This window comes from Buteo buteo, chromosome 9 (genome assembly GCF_964188355.1).
Source record: "Buteo buteo chromosome 9, bButBut1.hap1.1, whole genome shotgun sequence".
NCBI classification, from domain to species: Eukaryota; Metazoa; Chordata; class Aves; order Accipitriformes; family Accipitridae; genus Buteo; species Buteo buteo.
This window is the reverse complement of record NC_134179.1, coordinates 14,847,530-14,862,802: the sequence shown is the minus strand read 5'-3', so window position 1 is coordinate 14,862,802 and position 15,273 is coordinate 14,847,530. Positions and strand designations below refer to the sequence as shown.

Below are 15,273 nucleotides of genomic sequence, written 5' to 3'. Positions count from 1 at the left end.
AGAAATAAGATTAGAAGTTTTTCAATTAAAAAAAAAAAAAAGAGCTTATAAACTAGCAGAAAATAATAAGGTATTTTAATTAGCAAAGGGTGTACTAGTACAGATAAAAGTCCCCATGCTACTATACATCTCTAGAATCTAGTCCAAACTAACTGTCTCTTAGAGTTCAGAGATGCTCTGTGCACATATTTCACCTCTATTTTCCAATCAGCACTAGAAATATAAGTTCCAAAATTAAGGAAACAGATTTGCTTGAGGTATTTTTTAGAAGTAATTAAAATGGATATGTTGGGCCTTTTATGACTGTCATATCTAGCTAATAAGTATCAGTGTGGCTGAACAGCAGAAAGGACAGACTCTAGCTTAAGCAGTCTAGCTTTCACATGCTTATCTGAAACAGATCTGGTTCTTTATCATTCACCTCACCTCTTCATTTTAACTCCCCAAGTAGGTGAGTGACCACGAACAAGGTAATTTTCCCAAGTTCGGTAATGACTTACATTCAGAAGCATTCTACTCAGCCTGATTCTGTTTTCACTAGCTTGTTTTTTCTTTTAAGCCTTTAAAATAAGATACCTGCTCATTCTGCTTCTCCAAGACTTCTAAATGCTCAAGCTGAACTTTTTTCAACTGATCCATTTCTTTTGACTGCTTCATTGCCAGCTGTAAGCATGAGAAAATAATGGGGGGAAATGTAACACATTATTAACAAGTAAAATAAAAACTTACTTGAAACATACACATACATACACTGTCTTGCCCCATTTGGATGGCACAAAACATCACAGGAGGCCTATTATATCACCCAATCTTAAGAAAAGCTATTAATATAACAACTTATTTATATTATACATATTGCATATATAATATATATTACATAAAAGTAGAAAATACACAACAATGAATAGTTGTTAATTTAAAATAGCTTACTCTTCTATAAATGTTAGATCTTTTATACTACAAGTATGTGGAACAAAGCAAGGACAAACATCTGTTGGTTTACTAGAACTGGATTCTCATCACAGAGAAATTAAAATGAATATCCAGAAATAGTGCCCAGTGATTTTTGTCAAGGTTATAGTTACCCTTTTTCTTTCTTCCAGGAACTTTTTTGTGTTGCTGCTGTTCAGTTCTCTGACTCGCCTAAAAAGATGCAAATGTTGTCCATGAAGACTCATTAGAAAAAAAGAAACCCAAAAGCTAAAACAGAGAGAATCACAAACTCGTAAGGTATATTTTGGTTTCTCATTGTCTGTACCATGTGGGACTAATGGCAATTTGTACACTCCTCTGCCTATGCACCTTTACACTTAAAGGTTTCCAAGTACATTGACAGTATGATGGAAGACTTGGGAAAAAAAAAAAAAAAAAAAGACCAAGACTGCTGTAAATGAAGTTTGCTTTTTCCCTTACTCAAGAGTGGTTGACAGAACTTAAAAAAAAAATGTTTAATTAATTTGTGTATCACTTACTGCACTCTGCTCTCAATTTATTTTGGTATATAAAAAGTCCTACATCTCTTAACAGTAGTAATGGAAAAAATCATCTGATGATCATCAGTAAAGTTACAGCTTACCAGTGCTGTAAGGTTCTTAAAGCTGTTATTTAAGCAAAAAGATAAGTATACAATTAATATTTACATAAAATACCTAATTGCTAAGAGTCTCTTCCTAAGATTTCCATCATGAAATATACCAAAAATAGTTCAAAGAGCTGAATCAGACTAATCGCAAAGCCTGAAAACCAGAACTGCATTCAGCCTGTTTTCATATCTGGGAACAGATTTATCTTGGAGTCATTAGCTAAGGACTTACATTAACTACGCATACAGTTACCAAGGGCTCCGACAACTCGTCTTCCTGATGAGCTATGAATGTATAACACTCCAGGGACTTAGTTCAGTGGGAACAAATTCAAGCCTTTTGACCAAAATAGCCCAGTGCCAAGGAAGGAATGTAAAAGAGGAAAGAATGAGCCAGATGGCAAGCCCAAAGTGAAGGGGAAACCCTGAAGGCTTGTGAGACATCATTACACAGACTCTGCTTTTGTCTATTTAATTGGAAACTTTTAGGATAAATAGAAGAAACTTAAAATAGCTATAACACAGATCAGTCCTCCAAAAAGTCTCAGTAGCTAGTACTGTCATGTGTCTCTCTCGTCTCTCAAGTCAATTAAGGCTGTCATCCCTAAACATGCTGTGAATAACCCACTTTTGCAAATGCAGCAGTGCCCTTGCTTTGCTGAGCCTGGGTGCTGGCCAGGTCTCCAATGCCAGCACATAATGAGGGGGAGAGCTGCAGTTCAGTTCAGGAGTGGAGAAGCAACATGTGTGCTGTTGTGGAGTATATCTCATGCTTCTTCACTCTTATCTTCCATCATCTGCTCCGATGATTATCATCACTTAGCACCCCTTCCTTCTGTTTCACCTCTCCACCGTGTAGATGGAGTTGTAGATGAGGGAGAAAGCCTTTCTTTTGCACCATCTCCTGTTGTTTTAGTGATGCTGCCTCTCCAGTTATTCTAACTACAACTAGAACCAAACCTCAGACTCCCTTTTCAGTACAGCCCTCATTTAATTTAAAAAGCAACAGCAGAAAAGTATAATGTACTTTAAGTACAATAATTAAAACTCTTACAGATGTGTTTCAATTTAATAGTGTGATTAGACCTATATCAGTCACATCTGATGAGTATAAGGAACCTTTTTATTTCCCTGATCAGGGCATTACATTTATTGAAAGGATAAATACAAGAAAAGCAACACTTTTCCTAAAATGGTCATCTAAAAATATATTCAGCACAATCATTAAACATTGTTTCCATACATAAAAGCATAATTTTAATAGAATTAATCCATGAGTTCACCTGTCAGCCTTTGACAGCATTGTTCCCTTCTCAGGAAGGGAGATCTGATACTTACCTCTCTCTTTCAGCTTTATTTTTGATAGATTTGTCTTGGCTTATGGCTTTGCTGTTTTCCATAGATATTTTAGCCTGGTTGGCACGCATTTCCTTGCTTTCCCTAGACAGAACCAAAGAAAGTCATTAATGCCTAAGATGCAACTATTTTTGAGGTTGGTTTCCTGATACTGCTCTACACTGTGGTTAATTTTGTCCCTGAAGCATTAAGGAAGAAGAAAGAACAAACCATACAAAAACTGCCTTCCTTTGGGCAGACTTCACACAATTTGAGCAAGCATTCCGAAATCTCCATTTGCTCCAGAGAATATAATCTGAAAGATCAGTTTAAAGCATTTTTACACTTTGAATGTTACAAAAGGGTATAAAATACTCTCTTTTCTCCCTAGTATATAAGAATTGCCTGAGTGTAAGCTACTATCAGCCATTGAGAAAATGCAATTTGTCTTTTAGAACTGCCTAAAAAGTTTATAAATCTTGCACTCAGAACATGACTGCAATATGAATCGTAGTAATATTTGCCAGTTGTGGTATAAGCTGAGACTTCCTTTTAAGACTTCTACCTTGGGCCTGTGTTTTAGACCATGGTCAGACTTGTGTTCAGTTTCTCTTTCTGACTCCGTGAACCTTGTAGCCTCTCCTGTGAAACAAGATAGCTTTAACAGGATGGTGGCAATCACCTTCCAGGGGTAATGTCCTGAGTGGTGTGGTTTGACTCGGGACTTGGAAGACCTCTTCAGTGTTTCAGCCAGTACAGTAGAAAAACAGAAAATAAGTAAATAAATATCCCGTTGTTTCAAAAAGAAAAAGAGATTGATCCTTTGTTGGAAATAACAGCACAGATGCTGACTTTCAGAAATGGCTTATGAACTGTGAGTGAGCAGAAGGCTTTTGGTGACAGGTAAGCCAGCCAAGCTCCAAAAAGGCCGCCCCTGAAGGCTAGTTCTTGCTTTCTGCCTGCTTAGCATTCCACCTCTTGCAGCTCCTGATCTTAGAGTGTTTATTTAAGCAGGAATTATATATGGAAATTAGGCAGCGAATAACAAATTGTAAAGTCCCCAGTAGCACATAAGCATCTAAAAGTTACCCATTGCAAGCCAAGGCAGTGCCTTAGTCTCTTTTTCTGGACATGAACTTAAGTAGAGTGCTAAACCATTATTGTACTTATTAACCCAAAATTCTAAGTAGTTTGTATGCACAGAAGAGGAGGGGTGTGGCACAGAACAGAGTGCTTAATTTAATGAAAAGTTGCCTCTGAATCTTTTTTAGCTTTCTTTCATCTCTAAAAGACATTAATCATTAAGCAGCATGAGAAAACTTTGTTCCACAACTTACATTTTCCACAGTTTAAATTTTTTATTAAAGAAATGCAGTGCTTTTTTTTCTCTTCCAAGAGTTCATAAGGTGAAACATTTCCTGAATACAGATTTAAATGCAGTGGTATCACAGCAAAACTGTGTTCTAAAAAGTGTTGCATTGAGAGCACATTTAATTCCAACAGTCCATTCTCCAAATAAAAGCTTTTATTTTCTATACTGAATATGAAGTAATTTTCAAGAACCCCCCCCATTCCCTGTCCTCCCGTGCCACTGTGGGGGAGAAGGTAGAGAAAATCAGGAATAAAATTAAGCCTGGGACGAAGGGAGGGGTGGGGGGAAGGTGTTTTAAGATTTGGTTTTATTTCTTATTATCCTACGCTGATTTCATTGGTAATAAATTAAATTAATTTTCCCCAAGTCGAGTCTGTTTTGCCCGTGACAGTAATGGGTGAGTGATCTCTCCCTGTCCTTATCTCGACCCACGAGCTTTTTGTTATATTTTCTCTCCCCCTGTCCAGCTGAGGGGGGAGTGATAGAATGCCTTTGGTGGGCACCTGGCCTCCAGCCAGGGTCAACCCACCAAATTACTGAAATAATTTATTTTTATTACTGGGCTCAAGCGTATGCAAAAAGTTAAGTGTAGGTGTTCAAATTGATTTAGCCTATTTGCATCAGATATAATTTTAGAGTGAAAGAAGTTAAGAGGATTAGAGGACTACTGTGCATATCTTGATGATTTCAAAATGAGGCTTTGGCCACGGATATGGTTGAAAAAGCCAACACATCTATATGCCACTGTTTCCCTATTCTGCAAACTATAATCCAGCTCTGAATTGCACTGCTGTTGGGTCTTTCTGGGTGTGTTGGGTTTTTTACCACTTGCAAGAAATAAAAGGTATTATTAACAGAAGACAAGAATAATCTTATCTTCCTTTTAAAATCATCAGGAAGCACTTCTAGGGACCACTCCTTGTTTCTAAACAGTGCTTCTCAAAGACAGGGCCAAAGTTCTTAGTGTCAGTTCACTGCTCAACCACCTGGCGTGGGGCTTCACTTCCAGTCTCAAGTTCAGGCCGTGCCGCCCTGGCTGGCAGCGCTACGCCACTGTTAAAAAGAATGCCCTCCTGCTCAGAAGCGGTGGTGATGCCCGTAGCCAGAGTTAACTGGAAGAACAGGATGTTAGAGAAAAAAAGGATTCTGAAATACGTGGCCAACTGCTGATTTCCTATTGTATCATACTGACTGCAACTCTGAAATTTATACAAACACATCTTTTAAAGGGATACTTAACTTTAAGCATGTAAGTCTATCCATGGAATTTACACATAGATTTAGATGACATTAAAGTGCATTAACATGTTATTTTATGTCGCCAGTATTGTTTGAATGACTAGAAATTTCTTCTATTAAAAAAACCCACCACACATAATTTTTCTTTCTCTCTCATGTTATTTTATCTGGAGTACATAATGCTCGTGAATAACACATTCACCTTCCCAATTTCTGAAATGCTGCAAGCTCGCTACATCCAAGTCAGTCAAGCTAACCCAGTCTGGGGAGGCAGGGGGCACAGCACCCCTGGAGTTCAATAAGCTTCAGATTTTTAGTAGTATCTGCTATCTTCTGCTTTGTTTTTAAATGAGCTCAAAGCACAAACTGTAATTGCTTTTTGTACCGCACACGGAGGGAAAGCATCTACCCTACAGCAGATAACTACATCATTTTAGACTACTCAGCTTTCCTACTAGCCCTGTGTCCTCTGTTGTGATAGCTAACTCATTACCTCCGCTCACAAAGAAGGAAGCAGTGAGAACAGCATGCTGAGAGCATGGTCCACCTCCCACGCTGCTCTCAGATAGATCCTTTTTTCCCCCTATGGTTACCTGAGTTGTCTCTTGGCTATTACATACACCCATACAGATAAATGCATCCGTATTCCTATACACAATACATTCTATAAAAAAGTTTACAAATTATTAAGTGTAAGGTCTCTTTGGGGCATTATTAGTCACATTTCAGTATTTCACATTCCAAATTCTTCTGAAATATTCATAGATTCAGACACAGTCTTAAATTTGTTTTAAACAGGAAAGTCCCCAGTCTGCACATTTAGGGGTTACACACAAATTCCCAAATAAGCAGAAACAGGCTAAATTGCAATGAATAAAGCAGAAAGAATTTTGAAGGTTGTTACTTCTGGGACAGCTGAGAAAAAAAAGTTCTCAGTATTTATCAGGATGTAGATTTTCAGGTCTGGTTTTTAGTTGCTCTGAAAATAGAACAATATATGAACTAAACACAAGTGATTTGTAATAAGAGAGCAAGATCCATTACTAAGAATATAAGAACTGTTTACAAGAAACAATATAGGGCTGTTTAAACAATGTAGAGGTACAGAAATTCTAAACCAAAAGACAAAAACTATAAGAAAAAGCTTTAAAAAGAAAAAATTTAAACTTTGCCCTAGTATAGATATAATAGATGGCTACAATGACAGCCTTTAGCAAAGTTAAGAGAATAAGGAAGTATGTAAGGAAAAGAAAACAAAAACCTACTTTCACAGGCTATATATTAGTAAATTATCTTGTAAGCATTGTAGTGAATTTCAAATAGGACAAAAAACAGGACTGTTTAAAAAAAAGTGATGTGATTTCTCTGGGCTGATGCAGCCAGGCATGATTTAGAGACACAGTACCAAGTACTGCACCTCCCTCTGGCTAGTATCTTTTGAATGATGCATTTATATTATAATTTGACAAGTTTTGGACTTCATTTTTGACTGGGTATGTATCGCAGGACAGCTTGAATAGACAGGTTAACACAGAGATTAACATAAAGATGAGCTCACTAAAAGCCTTCTGCTCGGACAATTCTCTGTTGGATGGAAAGCTTGCAGTTCCCAGTATGTGTTCTCTCTGGTGCAAAGATAAGCTGTTTTTTCACCCACGAATTTAAAAAATCATTTCAATTCCTTCTTCAAATATGATTTATTAATTCCTTTTTCCCCATGCTTTTTATGTGAAAGATGCTGAAGACAATTATATATGAATATATAGATGTATGAATATATATGTACGTATGTACACACACACACACACACATTTTGCATTCATATGCTTTTAGGCTGCTTTGCACAATAGATGATAGCATAAAAAAGATGATTCCTTTACTTACTGCCATTTTTAACACTGTAGATACAATGTGTATTTAATTTTATTTAATTTCAGGTGGGCAGGATGGTTAATTACAAAAGCAACAAGACAGCAGTGTCGTGCCAATATCTTCTATATTCCCAGTGATTACAACAGGGTATTGTATGAAGATAATATGTCAGTCTAACGTAGCTTACCCTGCTACCCGTTTGTTTTTATGATCTAATTTTCATAGATCTTTCTTATAATCAGCAATACTATAAACACGAGTCTGCAACTGCTAGCAACTCCAAAGGATTTTTCCGTATTTGATACTTCTCAGTTTCCAGCCTCTGAATTGAAGTTCCTGGGTAAAGTCTAAGCATCCACAGTTGATGCAAACTACCACCAGTTCATCGCATCTGCTACCTTTAATGGAGTTCAGATAATCTGAACTAGCTAAGAAGCCCATTCCTGCATCTATCTAAATCTTGTATGATAACTTCTTTTACTTCTACCATGCATACAGCCCAGTATCTTTGACAGCAGTACAGAAGAAACTAGAAACTAGCAGTACACAAGAAACTAAACCATTATACAAAGCAGACATAAACCAAGACCGTTATCAGGTAGCACTGCCCTGCTCACCTGTCATGTGAAAATTTTAGCTGCTGGGTTTGTTGTTCATGAGCATTAATCAGCAGTTTCTTCAGTAGTTCACACTGTTGGTTCAAGTGCAAATCACGGATTTCTTGCTCTTCGGCACTGTGCGTATTGATCATCTCAGACCACTCTTTAGTGTGCTGTGCCACAATCTCTTTGACCTGTAGAGAAGTAACAGCAGCTTTGCTAGAGGTTCTCAGATAGGCTAGGAGATGAACTATTACTGCTGCTGAAGATGATGTAAAGACAATCATAAAAAAGATTACAAAGAATGCAGCTAAATTGTGAAAAATGAAGTTGCTTCACAGAGCACCAAAGCCACCGAGGACAATACCATGTATTATAAAAACAGATGTAAGCCAACCTCTACTATTAGGACTCTTATCTAAAAGCACCCTGAATAAATTGGCTGCATTTATGCTCTTGACTGTACTACTGTTATTTTAAAACCTTCTCTAACACTGAGTTCATAATAAAATGGTTTCACATTTTTGATTGCCAAGAAAAATATATATATTAAAAGTTTTGAAATTAACAATGGAAAAAACCTAGCGAGTGGGATTTCTCTGAGGGCTTAAATACAGTCTTTGATTTTGTGGAGACAGTTTTACACACACAGTCAGTTTACAGAGAAATCCTGTATTTAATACAACCTGAATCTGAAGATCTTTGTTTTATATTCGTTAAGTCAGTTTTACAAACACAGTCAATTTACAGACAAATCCTGTATTTAATACAACCTGAATCTGAAGATCTTTGCTTTATATTCATCAAGTCAGCAGGGAATCTGACAAGTATTCTTCTCTTGCTTATCTCCCAAGACTCACAAGAATAATGATATTAAAGTTTTGGAATGTTCCCAAGAGACAATATGAAGAAGTCTAAATCACCAGAGTTGTGATAATAATATATTGCTCTCAATGATTTCGAAAAGAAGCTAACAAAGATATATTTTATTACCCTTTAATAATTATTTTTGGGTGTTTTGACAGGCTATGCTACTTTCCCATAAATGGTATACAAAATATGCCTCACAATAACCTGTTTTCAGATAGTCATTTCAACTGCTACTATGGTAACTAATAGCATCTGGGCCATCTTCTATGAAAGCTAAACCTTATTCTGCAAATCAAAAATTGCCACCATATTGCTCAGAGAGACTGATGCCAGTACTTTAGGTGTGGGCCCACATGTGAGCTCTGCATAATGTGGAACAGACTCTCCTGCACACACTGATGATGGTGAAAGAAGAGGGGACCTTAACGGCCCCAGTCTCCATTCTGCCCTGGAGAGGCTTCTCTGGAGGCCCTCCTAAGCAAAGCTCATGTTCTGTAACAAAGCTGGACTCCTAATGAAACAAAAACACAAGTGAGTAATTTTGTAACAGATCAGGGTGATTACTACTACCTGAAAGCCAGACTTGCATTTAACTACAGTTAAATAGTGGTCCCATATCAAAACGGACAGGACTGAAGGCAGAAGCAGCTGATAGAGAGCTACCTGGAGTTTTCTGCAGCTGTCAAAAACCAACAAAAGCATTTTGAGGTGGGAGATTGGTACAACTAATACAGGCCTAATTCATTGAGGTGTATAAGAGTGAGTGTACCTCCAGCAAAAAGAGGCATGCTTATTTTTGTGCATGTGGGTAAGTGTACTACTAAGCTAGAGCCTATCAATGATGAAGTGATAAATACACTAAAGGATGTGGAGCAGTTAGTCGAGTAGTATCTTCAATAAGATGTTCATAAGGCAGTACTGCCTTCAGAGCCAGAAAAACATGAGGATTCAGTTTTAAAATGGGTCAAAATAAATGCTCGGATGTTGTTAAGGAAGAGAGACTCATTCTTAAGATGGGGTTTTTGCAAGGTTGAGGGGCAGACACTCCAGCTCATCTCTCACTCACCTAAGGCACTTCAGTTACGACCAAGTTTAGTCCAAGCTCCTTGTATTGCTGATGCAAAAAGGTGGGCCGTTTCAAAGCAGGATTTATCACACCTACACACTGTCTGGAGATGTGTCTCTTATAACTACAGGGCCTCAAGCAACTAGACACTTCAGTTAGGTTGCACGAAATCTCCTCTCAATGGTGACTTCATTTGGCTTATCAACCCCCAAGGAGACCTAGAGGGGACTTCAGGGGAGCTAAAAGTAAGTCATGGCTGAAGTTCTTGGGAAAACCCATTCCTTATTTATTTATTTTCAATGCAGAGTTTCCAGATGGAGTCAGCTCCATCCATGATTTGGAGAAAAAAAGGTACAGGTAGATCCAAAGGCCAGAGTAACTGGGTGTAATTGGGACCACAGCAGAAGAAGGACCACATACTCCGAAAACTTTTATGGTCACGATGTTAGAAAGTATTAATGTTTAAAAAAGACAACTGCTGTATTACCCAGGAAGCAGGCAGAGCCAGCAGCAAATCACACCTTATCACACATCTTGGCACAGGAACCAACACATGGTTCCTTACACAGATTTGTGACTCAGATTGCCTTCCTGCAGAGAATGCTCTGACTGGACTCTGCTGCCTTTCAAATATCAATAAAATTGTAGCGGGAACTGTGATCGAGTTGGCCAAGTATCCTCCACCGCTTGCTGCTGTGTGACTCTTCCATATAGTCTGCCACTTAGGACTGGGTTTCAGACTAATTTGAAGTATTAGAAAGTGCAGGGGATATTACCATATGAGATCTGATTCCTAGTCACAGTAAGAACATTTTACATTGCCCTAAAAGAACAGGCAGGCATTCCAGTAAACAAAAAAGACTTTGCTTTTATTTAAAGCCTCCTTATGCTGTAGAGAAAATGCAAAACAATCTTTGCATAAAAAAAGAATCATGACTTAATAAAATAGTGAAACAAATAGGTGTATAGTGGAAGCCACAGTGAAAGCAAGTATTTAATGACTTAACTGCAAAGACTGTTTACAAAGCCCAAACAAATGCAGAGAAACAAAGACTCAGGGGCCCATGGCAAATGAATAATGTGATCATTGTTCTTAAATGGTTAATATTATACACTACAGAGGAACACGAAGACAGGAATCCTACATCTCAGGTACACTGATATAGAGTCAGAGTATCCTGAGTTGGAAGGGACTGTCGTGGTTTAACCCCAGCCAGCAACTAAGCACCACGCAGCCGCTCACTCACTCCCCCCCCATCCAGTGGGATGGGGGAGAAAATTGGGAAAGAGAAGTAAAACTTGTGGGTTGAGATAAGAACGGTTTAATAGAACAGAAAAGAAGAAACTAATAATGATAATGATAACACTAATAAAATGACAGCAGTAGTAATAAAAGGATTGAAATGTACAAATGATGCGCAGGGCAATTGCTCACCACCCGCCGACCAACACCCAGTCAGTCCCCGAGCGGCGATTCCCCCCCCTCCCCGCCCTTCCCAGTTCCTAAACTAGATGGGACGTCCCATGGTATGGAATACACTGTTGGCCAGTTTGGGTCAGGTGCCCTGGCTGGGCATGAGAAGCTGAAAAATCCTTGACTATAGTCTAAACACTACTGAGCAGCAACTGAAAACATCAGTGTTATCAACATTCTTCTCATACTGAACTCAAAATATAGCACTGTACCAGCTACTAGGAAGACAGTTAACTCTATCCCAGCTGAAACCAGGACAAGGGACCTGTAAAGATCATCGAGTCCAACTCCCGAAGAAGAAACCTGCAACGAGACTTGAGCATGGCAGTACTTAATCTGAGAAGGTAGGAAGTAAGAATCACAAAAAAATTGCCTGTGTTCACAGACAGATGTGCTAGTGATGTGCTACTAATTTCAAAATCAGCATGCAGTCTAAGAAGCAGGTACAGCTCCTTGTAAAACAAGTTTTTCTCTGGGGGTGGGAGAGAAAGGGAAGATCCCTTTTCTTAAATATCCTGCAAACTAGAAGTCTCATTTCAGGTTCAGCAAGATACAACCCGATGAGAAGGATGTAAGGGATTTGCCAAACACCAGTTACAAGACTTGAAATACCCAACTTGACTCAGATTCAGACAACCTTAGAACTCAAGACCATTAAATCATCTGAAATCCAATTTTGCTGCAGTTCTGTGATACGCTTCAAAGTTCAGATGTAGTAAATTCAGTGTACATCCCTGCTTTTCTCCAATTTATTAGCATCATAGTTAAAAGGACTATTTCATTTGCACTGGGCTCTGCTCTTGTCCTACTTTCCACTATTAAGATAGTGTTGCTTATCCAAGAGGATAAGAAAAATAACCATTAGCTAACTTCTCTCTTTCCTGTTCTACAGACTATGTTTGCAATCCTGTCCTTTCATCTGTTCCTACATTGGGCCTAAGAGACTAATTAAAATATTGATAAGGAATTTTATTTTGCACAGCATATATGCAAAATGTTTGTTTAGCCACTACGTTAAAGAAGGAATAATCTTTGAAGTAATCTTTCCTTTTTTTTCTCTTTTCATCCTCTGCCTGCTTTATATTGGGACCTACTTTTCTAATGCAGGGGAGTAATTTGCATCTGCTGGGTTAATTGTGTGTGAAGTACACATTGGGACATTCAGATCTGATTTAAATATTTTATGCCAAACTTGGGCTGGATGTTTCCTCATGACAGGAAGACTTTTGTAGCTGAAAAGGTCTCTGGTGCTAAAAGTGTACATACACATGGTGACACAGCACTGCACAGGAGGACATGAGGTGTAATTAAAGCTGAATTACAGTACAATCTGATACCAAAATTAGTGGGCCAAATGCTGAGAAATGCTGAACAACTGTTAGTTAATCAAACTCCCACTGTATCAGTGTAATGCATTCAGCATCTCAGAATTTAATCTAATTTAATTGCACCTACCTTCATCTAGGAGAAAAGTTAATTTCCCTATGGGCCTGAGCACTGTTTTCCAACCTATTGCTTGCAAACTTTTGAATGATCTCCAGTAGTAATTCAAGGGCCCGCACCCGGCAATTGAAACAAAGGAAGTCTGTGAGAATACTAAGTTCAGTACATAATCTGGACAATTTTGATGGAACCACAGTGAGCAAGATATTGAAAATCACTGACCTAGAGAAAACCACAGAAGTAGATGACTTGCAGAGGAGTTCTGGAATTATCCAACACACAGAGGCTTGGCATTTCAAAGGAGCTTACATTTAAGTCTCCTTTGAAAATGTCATCCTAAAACCTGACAAGGGAGTGGACAAAAATCAATCTATTTTCCAGGTATGGATTAAATTGAAGAGAACCAGTTTGAAAGCAGGATTTTAAAAGGAACAAAGCTCAGAAACTGCATACATTTGTGGAAAGGGAAAACATGAGTCACATTTATTGGATGTGGAAGATTGATGAACACTTGGATGTCCCTTGTGTACAAATCACACCTCTTAACTCCAGACTGTGAATGACACAGGTGAGATGCAGAGATCACAGCAAAGAATTTTCTACACAATATAACTTCAAATGAGTTTTGGAGCTTATTGCTGGATGATGATAGGGAGCTACTGCTCCTCAGAGGGTTTATTTTCACTAAGAAATTAAATAAATTATCTTTTTTTTAAGTTGTCAACAAATTTGCTTTTATTTAAGGAAATGGTTCTGGACTTCTCATAGGAGAAGGAGAAAGGGAGATAAGACAGTACAGTAGGTTTTATTCCTGGGGATTTTCCTGCATCTTTGTCTGAGCAGGCAACAACAAGAAAGAAACCTTGTTTAGAAAACCAGGATCTTCTCCACATGAAATAATAATACCAAAGAATAAAATTAGGAGGAGAAAAGATGTAAATGACCTTATTCTAGTCTCAAAGATGTGGCTGCTTTTGTTTGTATTTTCTATACCTGTCTGATTCTTTTCACAGGTTTCAGCTTTTACAGTAACTCTCCTGTACTCTTCTCCCTCCAGATCATTTTGTACATGGATGTGTCTTCTAGCGTACCTGCCACCCTCTAGTTTGGATATCTTTCAGAAACTTGAAAGCATATCAACAGGTGGTAGATAAAACTTGCAAAAAGTCAATGGGCATAGTAGTGGTATAGAAGTATAGAGGAAGCAGCTCTAAGCAACTCGCTGAGCCATGAATCAGAGCTTGAGAATAGCTTTTTCAAATGAACTAAGGTTGAGTCTCAGAGCACTTTCATTCTCCAGCACATTGGAGCAAACAATGCAACTAAGCAATGGAGAAAAAAATATTAGAAATAAGAAGGCCCGTGGTTCAAGAGCAACTTGGACTCCTCCTTCCCCAAGAGACAGACTAGCAAGTGTTGTCCATGGTGACAATGAGGAAAAATGACAAACAAACTTCTTTATGTATATATTTTGAGACAGTATTTAGCATCCAAATTTCACACAGAATATATTTGTCTCTTTGTTTAGCTAGAACTGTCACAAATGACCAGTTTAGTTTCATGAGGCATGAATATGGCACTTTCTTCAATAATGTTAAAAGGGCAGGAAATTGTTGTTGCTTTTTAAATTTTTTTAAGAAACACTTTTAGATACTCGATTACTCCCATTCTTTTCAACATGTTATTATTGCTGAAAATCATTCATATGCTTCCAAAAAAATTAACTACCACTTGGGTCTCAAAATCTCTTTTTCAGATGTTGCATATATTAAAATTGGCTGTTTGCTTACCTTAGATTTGTGATCTGATGTTAGTGCCTGAATTTTAATTTCCGTTTCTTTCTTCAATTCAAGACAATTACTTCCTCTAAAAAAAAAGAAAATTGCAAATGTGTGCCACAAGTTAAACATCTTCCCATTCAGTCAGCTCTTACTAATTAAAATGTTAATCAAAGTTGAAGTGCTGCAGCATATTGGAATGAAATTATTTCTTCTGGCAATTTATTCACAACTTACAAAATATTGTTGGATTAATGATCATTCAGTTCAAATACCACACAATTAATTCTAATTTGGCCCAGCAATTATTCTGTTGCTGAGGATATGTCAAGCATCTCCATTTATGGTACTTGGTTCCTTTTCCAGGCTTAAAATACCTTGCCAAGAGAAACCAGTTTCTGCCTGAAAACTTAACAGGCATACTCATTGCCTTGCCATGATTTTATCCTCTGTTTTAAAAGTAATGTTTGCTACTTTTTTTTTCTTTTCTTTTTTTTTTTTTGAGTTTGAGGCAGAGAAAATAAGGCATTTGAATAACTACCTCACAGGGCAACAATTTGGGCATACTAAATTTGATTGCCTATTGAAAGTCTAAGTGCCCCTCTGTGAGAAAACAGAAGTGAGTGGGTTGCAAAGAAGGGGG

The 15,273-nt window shown here is 37.8% G+C and overlaps 1 protein-coding gene across 1 annotated transcript in view; it reads right to left on the bottom strand.

The window, feature by feature from the left end:
* PLCB4 (phospholipase C beta 4) overlaps positions 1–15,273 on the bottom strand; it is a 97,746-nt gene that overhangs the window by 6,218 nt on the left and 76,255 nt on the right. Inside the window, exons 32-36 of the mRNA XM_075035452.1 lie at positions 14,643–14,718; positions 8,018–8,193; positions 2,921–3,022; positions 1,086–1,143; positions 577–663 (exon numbers count right to left, since the gene is read on the bottom strand). Of these exons, the coding sequence (XP_074891553.1) occupies positions 577–663; positions 1,086–1,143; positions 2,921–3,022; positions 8,018–8,193; positions 14,643–14,718 (499 nt within the window). The remainder of the gene's footprint in view (positions 1–576; positions 664–1,085; positions 1,144–2,920; positions 3,023–8,017; positions 8,194–14,642; positions 14,719–15,273) is intronic.